Source organism: Bubalus kerabau, chromosome 8, assembly GCF_029407905.1.
Source record: "Bubalus kerabau isolate K-KA32 ecotype Philippines breed swamp buffalo chromosome 8, PCC_UOA_SB_1v2, whole genome shotgun sequence".
In the NCBI taxonomy this organism is placed as follows: Eukaryota; Metazoa; Chordata; class Mammalia; order Artiodactyla; family Bovidae; genus Bubalus; species Bubalus kerabau.
Genome location: NC_073631.1, coordinates 51,520,618 through 51,537,925, shown reverse-complemented (window position 1 = coordinate 51,537,925; position 17,308 = coordinate 51,520,618). Strand labels below are relative to the sequence as shown.

At 33.1% G+C, this 17,308-nt stretch overlaps 2 protein-coding genes across 5 annotated transcripts in view; one reads left to right on the top strand and one right to left on the bottom strand.

Annotated features, from left to right (window-relative positions):
- Positions 1–17,308, top strand: part of COG5 (component of oligomeric golgi complex 5) — a 288,655-nt gene that overhangs the window by 60,595 nt on the left and 210,752 nt on the right. The gene's annotated exons all lie outside the window — the stretch shown is intronic.
- GPR22 (G protein-coupled receptor 22) lies at positions 11,940–13,256 on the bottom strand. Its single transcript, XM_055590258.1, has one exon. The coding sequence runs from the start codon at positions 13,239–13,241 to the stop codon at positions 11,940–11,942; it is 1,302 nt and encodes a 433-aa protein (XP_055446233.1). The 5' UTR covers positions 13,242–13,256.

The window sequence follows — 17,308 nt, the reverse complement described above, 5'->3', positions numbered from 1 at the left end:
CTGGGTGAACTCCGGGAGTTGGTGATGGACAGGGAGGCCTGGCATACTGCGATTCATGGGGTCGCAAAGAGTCGGACACGAGTGAGCGACTGAACTGAACTGAACTGAACTAGGTTGGTCATAGCTTTTTGTTCAAGGAGCAAGTGTCTCAATTTCATGGCTGCATTTTGGAGCTCAAGAAAATAAAGTCTGTCACTGTTTCCATTGTTTCCCCTTTTGTTTGCCGTGATGTGATGGGACTGAATGCCATGACTGATGAATGCCATGATCTTAGTTTTTAGAATGTTAAGTTTTAAGCCAGTCTTTTCACACTTCTCTTTCACTTTCATCTAGAGGCTCTTTAGTTCCTCTTTGCTTTCTGCCACAAGGGTGGTGTCATCTGCATATCTGAGGTTATTGATATTTCTCCAGGGTCTTGATTCCAGCTTGTGTTTCATCCAGCCTGGCATTTCTCATGATGTACTCTGCATATAAATTAAATAAGCAAGGTGATAATATACAGCCTTGATGTACTCCTTTCCCAATTTGGAACCAGTCCATTGTTCCATGTCTGGTTCTAACTGTTGCTTCTTGACCTGCATACAGATTTCTCAGGAGGCAGGTCAGGTGTCTGGTATTCCCATCTCTTTCAGAATTTTCCAGTTTATTGTGATCCATATAATCAAAGGCTTTGGTGTAGTCAGTAAATAAGAAGTAGATGTTTTTTTGGAACTGTCTTGCTTTTTCTGTGATCTAATGGATATTGGCAATTTGATTTCTGGTTCTTCTGCCTTTTCTAAATCCAGCTTGAACATCTGGGAGTTCTTAGTTCATGTACTGTTGAAACCTATCTTGGTGAATTTTGAGTGTTACTTTGCTAGCGTGTGAAATGAGTGCAATTGTGTGGTAGTTTGAACTTTCTTTGGTATTGAAATGAAAACTGACCTTTTCCAGTCCTGTGGCCACTGCTGAGTTTTTCAAGTTTGCTGGCATATTGAGTGTAGTACTTTCACAGTATCATCTTTTAGTATTTAAAATAGCTCAGCTGGAATTCCATCATCTCCATTAGCTTTGTTCATAGTGATGCTACCTAAGGTCCACTTGACTTCACACTCCAGGATGTCTGGCTCTAGGTGAGTGATCACACCATCGTGGTTATCTGGGTCATGAAGCTCTATTTTGTATAGTACTTCTGTGTATTCTTGCCACCTCTTAATATCTTCTGCTTCTGTTAGGTCCATACCGTTTCTGTCCTTTATTTTGTCCATCTTTGCAGGAAATGTTCCCTTGGTATCTCTAATTTTCTTGAGGACATCTCTAGTCTTCCCATTCTTTTGTTTTCTTCTATTTCTTTGCATTAATCATTTAGCCTTTCTTATCTCTCCTGCTATTCTTTGCAACTCTGCATTCAGATGCGTGTATCTTTTCTTATCTCCTTTGCCTTTAGCTTCTCTTCTTTTCTCAGCTGTTTGTAAGATCTCCTCAGACAACCATTGTTGCCTTTTTTTTTTTTTTTTTTAATTTTATTTTATTTTTAAACTTAACATAACTGTATTAGATTTGCCAAATATCAAAATGAATCCGCCACAGGTATACATGTGTTCCCCATCCTGAACCCTCCTCCCTCCTCCCTCCCCATTCCATCCCTCTGGGTCGTCCCAGTGCACCAGCCCCAAGCATCCAGTATCGTGCATCGAACCTGGACTGGCAACTCATTTCATACATGATATTTTACATGTTTCAATGCCATTCTCCCAAATCTTCCCACCCTCTCCCTCTCCCACAGAGTCCATAAGACTGTTCTATACATCAGTGTCTCTTCTGCTGTCTCGTACACAGGGTTATTGTTACCATCTTTCTAAATTCCATATATATGCGTTAGTATACTGTATTGGTGTTTTTCTTTCTGGCTTACTTCACTCTGTATAATAGGCTCCAGTTTCATCCACCTCATTAGAACTGATTCAAATGTATTCTTTTTAATGGCTGAATAATACTCCATTGTGTATATGTACCACAGCTTTCTTATCCATTCATCTGCTGATGGACATCTAGGTTGCTTCCATGTCCTGGCTATTATAAACAGTGCTGCGATGAACATTGGGGTACTCGTGTCTCTTTCCCTTCTGGTTTTCTCAGTGTGTATGCCCAGCAGTGGGATTGCTGGATCATAAGGCATGTCTATTTCCAGTTTTTTAAGGAATCTCCACACTCTTCTCCATAGTGGCTGTACTAGTTTGCATTCCCACCAACAGTGTAAGAGGGTTCCCTTTTCTCCACACCCTCTCCAGCATTTATTACTTGTAGACTTTTGGATCACAGCCATTCTGACTGGTGTGAAATGGTACCTCATAGTGGTTTTGATTTGCATTTCTCTGATAATGAGTGATGTTGAGCATCTTTTCATGTGTTTGTTAGCCATCTGTATGTCTTCTTTGGAGAAATGTCTATTTAGTTCTTTGGCCCATTTTTTGATTGGGTCATTTATTTTTCTGGAGTTGAGCTGTAGGAGTTGCTTGTATATCCTCGAGATTAGTTGTTTGTCAGTTGCGTCATTTGCTATTATCTTCTCCCATTCTGAAGGCTGTCTTTTCACCTTGCTAATAGTTTCCTTTGATGTGCAGAAGCTTTTAAGGTTAATTAGGTCCCATTTGTTTATTTTTGCTTTTATTTCCAATATTCTGGGAGGTGGGTCATAGAGAATCCTGCTGTGATGTATGTCAGAGAGTGTTTTGCCTATGTTCTCCTCTAGGAGTTTTATAGTTTCTGGTCTTAGGTTTAGATCTTTAATCCATTTTGAGTTTATTTTTGTGTATGGTGTTAGAAAGTGTTCTAGTTTCATTCTTTTACAAGTGGTTGACCAGAATACAGGCACACCTCAAGAAACAAGAAAAAAGTCAAATAAATAACCTAACTCTACACCTAAAGCAACTAGAAAAGGAAGAAATGAAGAACCCCAGGGTTAGTAGAAGGAAAGAAATCTTAAAAATTAGAGCAGAAATAAATGCAAAAGAAACAAAAGAGACCATAGCAAAAATCAACAAAACCAAAAGCTGGTTCTTTGAAAGGATAAATAAAATTGACAAACCATTAGCCAGACTCATCAAGAAACAAAGGGAGAAAAATCAAATCAATAAAATTAGAAATGAAAATGGAGAGATCACAACAGACAACACAGAAATACAAAGGATCATAAGAGACTACTGTCAACAATTATATGCCAATAAAATGGACAACGAGGAAGAAATGGACAAATTCTTAGAAAAGTACATTGTTGCCTTTTTGCATTTCTTTTTCTTGGGATGGTTTTGATCACTGCCTCTTTACAGTGTCACGAACCTTCCTTCATCATTCTACAGGCACACTATCAGATCTGATCCCTTGAATGTATTTGTCACTTCCACTGTATAATCGTATGGGATTTGATTTAAGTGATTGACCCCTTTTCTCTCTTATCCGACCTAGTGGAAAATAAAGGGAACAACCTTTTTTACCCACTCTTGTAAGAATGGAAGACTTAATGATTAGTGTTTTGCATTTTTATTTTATACCAGGATTAATTTTAATTTAACTTTTTTCATTCTGTTTGCTCTGATTTTTATTTTCTCATTTAATTTAATTGTATCTAAAGTTGGATGCTTTAAAATTTGTCTTGTATTTCCCTTAGGATGACATAGGATATAAATAATATTTACCAATTTTCCTTTCTTACTTCCTAACTTTAAGCATAGTTTTAGTTTTGGGTCACTTGCTTTTGTGAGAATCTTTCTGAGTTTGTAGAGATTTGTTCCAGAGAAATACATGCACATGTATGCCTGTTAAATTTTATACACAATTTCAAAGGACTTAAGAGACTCCAGGAAATCCTGCACCAAAGTCATTGTTTATCTGAAATGTATTTTTTGGGAGATGTTTTTCTGTATGGTGGCTATTTTCAATCACCTGAACTTCCTTTGTATATTTAAATTGTATTCTTTAGCAGCCCATTTTCAGTAATACTAGCTTGCTCTGGAGTTCTGTGATTCAGTGAAAGTGCTAAAAAGCAAAAGAATTATAGCAGTAGATAATATCAGTGTTTTTGGAAAGAATTCTTAGTGTAAGGTTAATAAGAAATGTTCCCAGAGTAGTGTTTTTGTTCTACTCTTTGAAGTGTTTAAATAACACTGATTACCAGTGTTACTTAAACTGTTATAGAACCAAATAGGAAATTAAAGTTGTCATAAACTACCAAAGAGTAGCTGATATTTCCTTAATTGTGTTGATGGCACAAAGGAAATTTCAATAATAAAGGAAAAATATTTGACTGAAACCATCTACCTAATTTGAGTGACATCTGTTCAAAAGATACACAAAATGAATTTTTTAGTATTTTCCTTGTGAACTTATTTTAGAAGTAATAAATTTTGTATTGAAATGACCTTCTGGTCAGAATAAGGTAACATTATGACGGAAAGTAGTTGTATGATTTGTAATTAACAGAGTATAATGGCTGAATGAAGTAACACTTTACAGTATTGTCTTTGTGTTTGGTATTATTTTATTAGTGTATGATTTTTAAAGGAAAATCCTCTGGAGTAGGACATGGCAACCCACTCCAGTATTCTTGCTTGAAAAATCCCACAGGCAGAGGAGCCTGGTGGGCTACAGTCCAACAGGTTACAAAGAGTTGGATGTGACTAAGCATGTATACACACGTTGCCTAGAAAACTTCTTTTTAGAAAATAAATTTTTTTTCCGTTGGTCATGCAGTGCGGTTTGTAGGATCTTAGTTCCTACCCTAGGGATTGAACCTGGACCCACAGCAGTGTGAGCACAAAGTCCTACCACTGATCCGCTAGGGAATTCCCAAATTTTAGTTCTTAAGGAAATAAATGTCCTGGTGAACTGTAGTACTGTTGCAGGAAAAGAGACCCCTTCCAAGAAACTTGGCTCTTGTCTAACACTTGGAAATGAATTGTCCGAGGAGACACATGTGCCAACAAAGCAGAGATTTTATTGGGAAAGGGCACCCGGGTGGAGAGCAGTAGGGTAAGGGAACCCAGGAGAACTGCTCTGTCAAGTGACTCACAGTCTAGGGTTATGGTGATGGGATTGGTTTCCGGGTTGTCTTTAGCCAGTCATTCTGACTCAGAGTCCTTCCTGGTGGTGCAGGCCTTGTTCATCCAAGATGGATGCTGGAGAGAAGGATTCTGGGAGGTGGTCAGACATGTGGTGTCTCCTTTTGACCTTTCCCGAACTCTTTCTGTTGGTGATGGCTTATTAGCTCCGTGTTCCTTACCAGGGCCTCCTGTCCTCAAACAACTCATGCGAATGGTTACTGTGGTGCCTGGGCAGGGTGGGCAGTTTTAGTCATTGTGCTTCCCCTAACTGTATATAGGTCCAACTAAGAATTTCATAAGGTAAAATGAAGTGTGCTTAATTTTTTTTTCCTTAAGTAGGCACTGTGGCCTGAAATGAGGTCAGAGTTGATTCTGTATCTTTTCGTTTAATAGTTATTTGAATGTCTGTCGCTGTGATAGTCTGTCTTCTAGTATATAAAGTAATGGTTCTTAATCTTTAACACACAAATCATCTAAGAGAACTTATTAAAACTTGTTATTTGGATGCAGCCATAGAGGTTCTGCTTCATTAATTAAAAGTAGGGCCCAGAAATTGGAGTATTCAGATAAACACCATGGAGATTCTGGTAAAGGGGGCTATATTTTGAGAAACTCTCCTAAACAAGATGGACAGGGAAGCCTGACGTGCTGCAGTCCATGGGGTTGCAAAGAGATGGACACGACGGTGCGACTGAACTGAACTGAAACTGAAACAAGATTAATAAGTTTAAAAGTTGTTCCTTTCATTTTTTCAAATATTTACTCATCCATTGGTATTTATCAGTCACTTTTTCTAGGGAAGCATTATGAAAGGTTACATTAGTATTACAGACTATTATTGTATTATTTGGGTTAAAGACAGTTTATAAAGTTAGGTAGCTACAGTTTGCTAGCATTTTGTTGTTTGTAAGAAGTGATACTTTAAAGAAATTTAATAGCAAAAGAAAGACTAAAGGTTTTTAAGAATTGGAAAGAAAATTCTTAAAGTGTAGACATATAATTTGATTTTTTTACATTTCAACCTGCCCTGAGTGAGGTATTAACAATATTAGAGTGAAATACGTATCTTTGTTTCTTCTCCACCCAATCAGTATTCCATGATAGTATGACATGTGGGATTGTGTGTAATATTAATGGCTGCTGTGTTTATGTGTCAGTTCCATGTATTAATATATTTCTCATTCCTACAGTCTATGTCTCATATGGCCCAAACTCTGATTTATTAGTATTAACATTAAAAAAACTTTATGTTAATATGTTTTCATTTTGCATCACTTACTAGTATTGTATGTCCTAAACTGTCTCTGTAGAAAGTGATTCCTCATAACCTTATTATCTTCTCTTGTTCCTTTTTCTTTTCTCCCTGAAAAGTTGGTGATGTGTTTTGGTAGTCTGCCTTGCTGAATGGCTCTCAGAAATATATGACATTAAATAATTGCTTACATGGAAGCAAGGTGAGGAAAATGACCTCAATCCCAGACAAACTCAGCTCTCCATTTCTATCTTACTTGATGCTTCAGGGTTTGATACTGGTATGAAGTTAATATTGGTGGCCCTGACGGGAGTGACAGCACTTTTTACCACTTGTTGGTGTAAATACAAAGCTGTCATCCTTGAAAGCCACAGATACAGCGTATAGAGGTCTGTTAAAAAAAGAAAAGTGTGAATAGAAGGGTAGAGATACTTAGGGTTATTTTCACACGTTATTTTATCACGAGCTAGGGGAGAAATATTACTGTGTTAAATTTGCTCATCTTTTTCTCTCGCAAAAATGAGGATTCTTTAGAAGGTGATAGCTTTTGTATAAATGATGAACCCAATGTTCCATTTGTTTCTATGTCTTAGTACTGTTTTGTTCCAGATGTTTGTGAATTGTTATAGTATTCTTTATCATATTACTGCTCTGTCTAGTCTGTTGACTGCATTTTAATTCTTTCACTGTTTTGAATGATTTTTAGGAAAAGTCTTCAAATTAATTGTCTTTTGTGAACTCAGATCTGTGATTCTGTGTTCTCTTTGTATTTCTCTAAGAGTTAAGCATCTCTGAGTTTTTTTGGATCTTTTCCCTAGTTTTTCTGAGTTTAATTATCTCCTTGTATTTCTTGTTTATAATAGGATCTGAGCTTCTCTCTTCCCTAACATTTATTGTTCGTCATCTCATGTTTAGCTTTCTTTGAGTTCACTTTTGGTCCCATAGGCAGCTGTTATCCAGAAGGGGTATATATGGGTATCCATCTCTGAAATGTAAAGAAAAAAACTGTCTAAAGTTTTCTCTGGTTTTTATATTTCTTATCTTACAGAGTGGAAATGAAGAAAATAAATAGATTATTTTATGTGTTTTTCCCTTGCTTTTAACTTCCATTTAGAAAACTAAGCTGTTCCATAATTTGTTAAGTTACCTTTCTTACTTTTTGAAATGTAATTTGAAGCTATTTAATTATATTATTAAAAAGTTTAAGTACTTGAATTGTTTTTCAGAAACTTTGCTTATATGATTTTTTTTTAATTTTTAAAAATTATTTTTATGTAGCCATTGACAAAGAATGAAGGTGATATGTATATAATGAGTTGGATTATAAATTACCCAATTTATAATAAATTATTAGGAAAGACACAAAGGATCATATTTATATTTTTTACTTTGTATATGTCAAATTTTGCCAGTGTTTAAAATTTTTTATAGTTAAAAAAATTACCAAAGAGGAAAATAATACGTTTAATGGAAAAACTCAATAAACCAATATGTGAAAAATATAAAGTAGATAATATAAAACATCGAATTGGAGTTTTCATTTTGAATATTCATAATAACTAGAACATTCTTGAATACTGTTATTTATTTTACTTAATTGAATTTTCTGCTTTGCCAGAAATTTTTGTTTTTGTCCTTGTTACCTATGTATTAATGCTTTATTCAAAGCATAGTTTAAAAAGTTCTTAGATCATTGAGGAAATCTCATTTCTTGTGGTCCTTCTTACAGCCATCATTTTTAACTCTTCAGTCTCTTATACCAGTTGGCTCTCCAGTCAGTTGGATACTTCACTGATTCTGCCTTTCTGTTGCCTGTCACGTGTATATGCTGCTTTGCAGGGCTGCCAGCACTTTTTGCTGGGTCTTTTATTACCGATCAAGGTGATGGCAGCAGCTTCCTATCCTGGGTTTTACCCAACTGTTGGGTTTCTCAGTTTCCCACTGCTGTGTCTTCATCAGCTCTTCTACATATTGCTTTTTTGTTGTTGTTTGTTTTTTGTAGCTCACTTCCTACTGCATTATTCCCCTGCTCAGATTTCTCTGCTCGCATTGAAGACCTCCGTCTTTTAGTTCTAATTTAACTTACCAGATAAGTTCTTACTGCTGTATTACTTTTCTTCTACAGAAAACTGTGTTTTCTGTTTCCAGAATACGCTTATTTAGTAGCTTTCCTTTTATTTTTACTGTTCTTAAATCCAACATAATTCTTTTCTTGTTAAGAATTTGACTCTTTTAAAATACCACATTCTGATTTTTTTATAGGTATTTTCATACTTTTTACTACGTTGATTCTATTTTTTAAGCTCTGAGGGTAATACATAAGTTTCTGCCATATAACTCTCTTCCATAATGCCTTCTACTTTGTAAGGATTCAAATGTTAATAAAATTACAAAGCTTACTTGACTGTATAGTCATAAAATATAATAAAGCCAAAAGTTTTATTGGCTTTGGAAAGTAGTCTTGAAGTTACTGTATTGAAGAAAGCTCTACAAATAAAGCACTTGCTTTCTTATACTTTTAGGTTTTTGCATTTAAAAGTCTAATCAGTGAAATCTCAGGAGTTTGATTTTTTAATGTCCGTCCAGACAGCTGAATTTTGCTATAATTTTATTTGGGGGATTAAAAAAACAGACCACATACCTAAAAATTGACTTATCATGAGTGAGAAGTACAGAATTATTATGAATGGCATTTTTAATTAAAGCATAATTGTAAATAATTCTTTTTTAATATGTTTGAACATCTGTTGGGTACAAGTTGGTAGAATAACAATGACCTTAAATTAGGAAACAAATAAAAAAATAGTAGTTCCATATCTTGTTGAACATTCTTCTTTAGTTAGTTTTTAAAATAATAGTTGCTTCTGTAGTTTTTAAGAACTAACACAGCTGTATAGCAGTTGATATCTGTGAATGTGATTTGTGGCAAGTGGGTTAAAAAAATGATCTTAAGAAGATCCCATATTGAATTTATTGTTACCTTTATTGCTTTTGCATTTAAAACTTCATTCTGACATGAAAAATTTGCATTAATGCTTTTAAAAATAAAATTATTTGAAGTAAAGTAAAAAGTTTACATGTTATGGTAAGAGCCATTGTAAGAAGAATAAAAATAATTCACCTTTTCATTGAATAAGCATTTAAAAAAAGGTTGTCTAAGCTTCTCATTCTTTCTTTTTAAGCTGAGATCAGCTATTGCAAACATATTTGTGACTTGTTTTTAAAAACTGAAGTTTTAACATAAATGTTATTTTAGTTTACAAGTTACATATTATTTAACACTAACAAGCTATCAGAGGTTATCTAGTAAATGTGAATATCCTTGATTATAGATCATTGGGTACACTTCTATATATCTGAAAGATTACTACAGATGAGCAGAAATGCTTGTTAGTTGTTCTTGTGTCAAGTGTAGAAATAGTAATAGTTTAGAGGGAAACATTATAATATTTGCTGTTTATTTCTTATTTTGTTAGTTTTCTTATTACAGAGAACAAGAAGGCAATAAGGCAGTTTAGACAGATTTATTAGAAAAGTGGTTTTTAACTGAGTTTTTTGGCGTGTTTATAGACTTGAAGATGAAAAATATTTAAAACGTAAAGAGTTTTTCTTAATATGAAAACTTTAAAAATAATCTGATTTTCACTTAGATTAAAAACTCGATATTAAAATATTTATGCTCAGAAATCCAAGTATAAAATTAGTTTAAAAAATTTAAGGAGTATGTTAGAAGATACTCTGTGCTAGATATACTTATCTAACAAAAAATTTTTTGATGTCTGTATGAAATCCTGATATCTCTTAAGAGTTTCAAAATATTAGTCCTACTTGTTTATGCTTCATATTGTCAAATTGAGACATTTCTTTAATTCTATTAAAGAGTACAAAGTAAGGCAGAAGGAAACTGTTCCTTTGCTAAGATTTGACATTATGTCAATTATTATCAGAAATATATCACTATTAAATTTCTCACGTAATCTCAGTGAATTCAAGCTATTGCATGGTGCTCTTTTCCCCAAGATATAAGATAGTTCAGTAAACTAGACTGGGTGAATTTCATTTATTTACACAAAATTGGTGTATTACTGTTTTTTTTCTTTAGAGTCCAGCATTTAATTTTTAATTATAGAAGACCACCTGATGTAAAGTTTCTTTCAATGAGAGATTGTTATTGAATTGTTTGACAAATTGTTTTATTTAAAAATGAGTTGCTACTTGATTTAGTGAATACAGTATGAAAAAACAGAATAAAGAATTGTCCAGTTAACCAATTACAAGGTAGCAAGTATTTGCCTACTTTAAATAACTTATTGCTAGTTTTCATATACAATGATAATTAGCACTTACTGATAGATTATTAGATTATAACACTTGGAAAATCCTTGTTTGATATAAGATTCTCAAACCTGATATCTATAATTAGGATTAGTAATTTCATAGTTTTCTAATATGAATTGAGGATTGGAGGCAAATGCTTTAAGTTTATGTGTTGTAGAGTAAAAAACATTCGCAAGATTTATTGCCACTTTAGTGATTTTCAGAGTTGAAAAGAACTAGAGTATTTTGAAACACTTGGGAGCTCTGATAGTATAGGAACATTGTATAAATTTTATTACTCTCAAGTTGCTATGTATCTAAAATTATAAGTAGGTGACTTTTCTATAATGACATAAAGTCTTTTTTCCCCCATTCCTAGAATTCAGATTTTAGTAGTTAATTTCTGTTATACAAGAAGTCCAACTTGAATATAAGGTTAGGATGTCAGTTTATTTTAATGTTCTGGTTTGTGCCTGTATACTGTATTAATCCAGAGCATTTTGTTTAACTCAACCAAAGTGAGGAAGGAAGAAAGAAGCTTTGGTTTTCTTCCTTCTTTTTATTGTCAGTTCATTTGTATATTATAGGCATAGTGCCCTTGATCTTAAAAAATCAAACTTTTCTTCATAATAAACTTGAATTTCAAAAGTTTCCCTGTCTTGATGTACATATACAGTTGTTTGTTTTTTTCTTTTTGAATTTTAAAATCCTGATAAATCCTGCAATTTCCTACATTCCAAAAAGGATAAAGTTTCATAAATAGGTCATTACTTTTGATGCATCAAACATTATAGCAAGTAGACTATGTTAGAAAACATAATATAGCAGTATAGAAAATCCTGGGTTGTTTTGATTGTTTGGAACCCATAATTTTGGTTTACATTAAAACACTATTCCAGTTATTAACATATAAATATATCTATAGTTTGTGGCTTAGAAACAAATACACTTTATAAAAAAATGCAAGGATACCTGCGTCAGTTATATTTTAAAGTTATACAGTGTTTTAAGGCTATGTATTTATTCTTTAGAAAATATGACTTACATGAATATCTTCTGATGGACATAATATTGACAAAATATACACATGATATTACCTTAACAAACTGCCATGCAACAAATACATTAAGTAATGAAGAAATTGAATATATATGACCTAATCTAATCTTGACATTTACATTGAAAGTTTACAACATAACCTATACTTAAATTGTTTTTCTTATATTTGGCAGTAATTCATTTTTTACAATTTAAAATTTTTGAATGTGGGTTTGGTGAAACTTAGACTTTCCCTAGTCTGTGACAACCTGAGGTACTAAACATTTTTCTCTTATTTCACTATCTTCAAAGGTGAGTTTTTTGTTTCTTTTAGGATCTATCCAAGAGTTGTGTATTACAGCATTATTAGGCATGGGATCAGCTTCTACTATGGAAACAACTCGCTTTTTCATTTTACTTTTTAAGACCTTTTGAAATTTTTGTCTAGTAAATGCATATAATAGAGGGTGAAATATAGTTGTTCCATAACCCATGACTAGAAAACACAACCTTAATTTTACTAAAAGGTCACTTGGGCCTAAACATAAAATGGTGGTATTTAAAACAGAAATTGGTGTCCAGCAGAGAAGAAATGTAGAAATAATCAATAAAGACATTTTGAAGACTCTCTTTTGCCTTTCTCGTCGTTCACGGTGTCGTTTCATAGCTCGCCGGAGAGCGATTATTACAGAAACTGAAGTTCTAACACCAAAGACTACATTTCTCCCGCCACTGCCTTGTGACATGTCTGTAGTCTCATGTTGTGTGGTTAGAGAAATTGTCTTTTTCTTTCTTGCTTTCTTCTTCTGCCCTGTTGAGAATCTTGTGCCTATTCGAATATTGAGAGCCTGAAGTATTTTGCTGTATGTGATTAACATCACTATGACAGTGAAAAAGAATATTGGAATCTGTACTAGCAGGTGATAATACATTCCCAGTTCAGTGTAGTATTCATTTGTACTGACACACAAAAGTGTCTTGTTTTCCCATGTATTTCCACTTTGAAGGCTGAAAAAATTTACCTCAATAAAGGGAATCAGGAAAGAGAAAAACGAAAATATCCAAATGGATATCATTAGCATTGCAGCTCTGCCCATTGTCAGAATTCGGTTTGCAGGCTTTACAGAGATGTCGTATCTGTCCAAAGTGATAGCGAACACGTTGATTGCTGTTGAGACACTTGCAAAAGATACACAGGCCTCATGGAAACAGCAGATGAGAGCAGTGTTACTCTCCAGTGAAAGCAGAAGGATAACTATAGTTAGAGGAATACATCCCACACAAATGATTACATCAAGTACATGAAGATTCATTGTAATAATGTTACTGACAGAGTTGATTAAGTTGGATTTCATGCAGTAAAGTACCAATACGGTGAGGTTGCTGCCAAGTCCCAACACAATTTCTAACATAAGAAATCCGGTGAGAGACACTTGAAAGCTTAATGGATATGATAGTGGTTGGTACATATTGGTGTTGATGTCATCAATGTCATCTCGCACTGTAATGTTAGATTCAGACTGCATGTTGATTTCCAGAATGGGAGAAAAACACATTCTTTTGGAGCAGCTGTTTTTTCCCTAGAAAGTGAAATAGAATAAACTATTTGATATTCAGCAATTTAAATGACGTACAAAACCTGTGTTTATTGTGAAAAAAAATTTTATTGTGTACTTAGTTTAATTTTTAACTTTATAAACTGTTAATGGAAAATGTAGAAACATCAAGATTACATTGTTTTGATGTAAAAGGAAATTGGCCCATTTGAAGAAATAACTATTGGGGATTGCTTCTATATGGTTTGAAATTATTTAATAAACTAAAAAGGTTTTCCTTATTAGGGTTTTTCAAGGTTATTATTTGAGATACAGTGTATTTTTGTATAATAAAACTACCCAGTATGCAAAAGTAATTTTAGCCCAGTGTTTTAAGATTTCATTTTAAATGTTGTGAGTAGGTGGAAAATAAATGCTGTTTTAACATGTTGTGGCACAATTAGTGTAGGTGTAATTATTCCCATGAGATTTCAAATGAACAGGAGAAATCTTCATTTAAAATGATAAATGGCACAGAGCCCTAGTTTGTTTTAAATCACTTTGTCCTTGTTCCTGATTGAAATTCATATTCAGAAGTCTACAGTGTGCTTGGGGATATCTGGAATTTTTTCCCACTGAAGTAGGAAATTGATAAATATTTCATATTTTGCAGTGAAAGTGGTCACTGAACTTTACAAAGAGCAAAAATTGGAAGAAAAAAGACAGTATTTTGAAATATAACACCACAAACCTTGGTAAAAGAGCACTAATCACTTCGATGAATGAATGATTTATTTTGTGACCACACCCTTTCATATCATTTAGAAGGAGAAAATGGAAATTTAATCTCACTTAAGAAATAGCCATTTTTGCGATGGTTTAAAAAAATATATATAAATTGATTTTATTAAGCAGAATTTTTTTAAACAAAAAATGAAATTTTAGGGAAAAAGGAGTATCTGAAGCCCATTTTCTGAGGAATCTATTAAATTTTCACATTCCCTATGAAACCTTTTGTATAAATCACCCAGTATATATCATTTTAAGGAAAATTAAAAAAAAAAAAAAAACTCTTGCTAATTCATGCATATTTATGTTTTAATATAGAAGTTTAGAGTAATTTATAAAAATAATGTCTGATTTGCTGGGCTAAAATGTCAGTAATTCGTATATTAAAATATAAATGATACAACCAACTGTATTTCACATTTCAAGTACAGCATTTTGCCTGCAAAACCATAACAAATTATAAAAGCTAACAATTTTCAGAACTTATGTTAGCCTTTCACTTGTTGTAACCTTTGACAAGTTTTAGAATACAGTTTTATTTATGCATATTATTTTAGAGGTAGTATTTCAGAAACACAAATGCTGATAACATTAATTTCTTTTGAGCTTAATATAAAGTATTACTAAAGGCATATATTTGAGTAAGTGAAAGTCTTAGCCAGCATTGAAATCCTATAAAAATGAGAATTTTATAGTGTGCCAGATTTTCAGAACTGACAGATTAAAACATCAGATCTTTGTCACAGCAGTTAGAAGTGTCAATTTTAGGCAATAACGGAGGGAAAGGCATTGAACTGTAGATCAAGATTCTTTTCTCTTGTAAATGTTAAACAGTGCTGTGGGCTGCATGCATCTTCTGACCTACCTGTTTGTTGTTGCCTTATGGGCCTTTTGGCTCACTATAGCAGTTTTCCACAATATGATGACTATTGAAACTGCTATGATAACTATAGCAGTTTTCCACAATATGATAACATCATTGACAGATTTGGACATGATTTTTTTTACCTGACAACATGAAGTAGCTGTGTTTTATTTCATGTCTTGTAGGAATTCTTTCATTTTTCTCTTCAGTACTTCAACTGCATGAATTGTAAGATTTAGTTGGCTGATGGATTTCTAAAGACCAGTACAAAATACTTGTGTTTGTTTTACCTTAAAAAGTCACAACCGAGAGAAACTTCCTCAAATGATAGGCGTTATGTTTCCCTTTGAGAGAGTTTATGATGATGTTTCTTTATTTTCCAGAACATGTGAAAACAGAAAGGAAACATAAAGTCCCTAGCTTCTAAAATGTTTTTAGACATCCTTTTGTTACAAATGTAAATCTATTTCTATAGCAGTCCTCATTACTTTGAAATGATTTCTTGGTCACATAACTTGCTTTGTAAGTCCAGTCCATGTTCTCTTGATAAAAACCATCTGCTATTTAATTTGGTTTGTTTTCATTAGAAGAGGACACATAATTGGTCATAAAACTCAGATGGAAAAATTCTTTAGTAATATTAATTGATATGAATATCTGAATATTTAGTGCAGAAAAATACTTGATAAAACCTCATTAGCTTGCTGATAATGTATGTCATTTCTTTTGGCAATCCATGTTTCATTGTTTCTTCAAGAATTGGTGGCTCCACGATTCTGGTAATGTTGTAGTATAAAATTCTCCTTTAAAAATGCTCACCATTTTGTTTTCAGGGTTTTTCAGTTAAATTGTTTTTCATTTTGTGGCTATTTTATATGGCATCTTCTTAGTATTATTACTATTGATGTGTTATAATCCCGGCAGTCATGTAGACCTCTGTTCTCCAGTTTTAACTCCTTAATGTCTTAAAATCATGTGTTGCAAGAATATCCTGCAGTTTATGGTTCAGACAGCTAGGGAGATGATGGATCAGATGCATTCTTCATATTGTCAGTTTAAATACTGAATTAGCTGCTTTGAGCCCTTGTGAAAAAGAAAAAAGTAGTTAAGCAAAAGGTTCCTAATAATTTTCAATTAATTGAAAGTTACTTTGGTTGTGCTTATTTAACACCGTACACAATATTTGTTATCAAAGTAAGGAAACTGTATGTATTATTAGAGCCATAGCTTATGCATAAATTTAAAGGTTTCTTTAAATAAAAATATTCTCTTTTCCTAATGAAGACTAAAAATTATGTTATTCAGTAACAGAGTTAACATTACAGACATTGTGTTTTTTTAAACCAATTTCTGCTCTCATTTTAGAAGTTAAGGTGTATTTTCAGAGATTATGAGCAATTACCATACATTGAAAGTACTGTCATTCCTTCTTGTCTTTATAATAATTTAACAATATTTCTTGCTGTAAAATATTATAGCTTGCTTATTAGCACAGGGTTTGAATTTTAACTGGTTAAAACAGATTCCATGATAAATACTATAAATTTCCTTGATGAAATGTTCATGTAGTTGAAATATAAGGGGTGATATAAAATGTAACTGCAAATTAAATAATTTTCAGTGAACATGCCCAATAATAAACTTAAGCTAAAATTGAGTAATAATAGCTAAATAATAAACCTGATTCTTTCAAGAAATATAATAGTTTTTTGAACACTTGAGAAAGACTAGTAATGATATTAGGATATTTAGTAATTTGAAGTGATTTAAAAAGCTGGGATCTTCATCATGATTCAACAAAGAATATTCTTTATATTTAACATACCATCCTAAAAAATTACATTTAAAATATACCATATCTTAAATAGATCTAAAAGATACATGTTTAGCAATAAGTAGAATTAAGCAAATAAACTCTTAAAATTTAGGCTGAAATTTTTCAAAGTAATTTTACCCCACTATGCTGGTTCAAAAGCAGCTGAATACTATAATAAGGAGCACAGCTTACCTCTGCTAAAGATTTGAAAGATTCTTGATGTAGTTGAAGCGTTTCCAGTTTTGATTGATTCATTTTGTTCACTGGTTAGTAGAGGACCGGGAAAGAGGGTCATAAACACCTCTTCGGAAGAGACCTTAATGAAAATATGTGTCTGTACTATGCCATTGTTTCAGCAGTACTGCTAATGTATGGAACATGTAGTGCTGCTTGGAGGCTGCTGCAGTCTCTCACTCTTCCTACTGTGGAATCAATAAGCATCTGAAAATACATAATGAAAGTAATTTAACATACTGAAGGCTTCTTGTCTCCAGAGACAACACTTAGATTCAGTCTTTCTAAAAAGGAATGGCACTGCTTTTCAGAGGAAAGCCTGTTCTGGGCAGCTTTTGCAGAATGACAGCCTACCTTGTCGCTTCTCTCCACTGCAGAGAGATG

What these genes read in the sequence shown, in the direction of transcription:
- GPR22 (XM_055590258.1), bottom strand. Translation starts at nt 13,241, where the DNA reads ATGTGTTTTTCTCCCATTCTGGAAATCAACATGCAGTCTGAATCTAAC.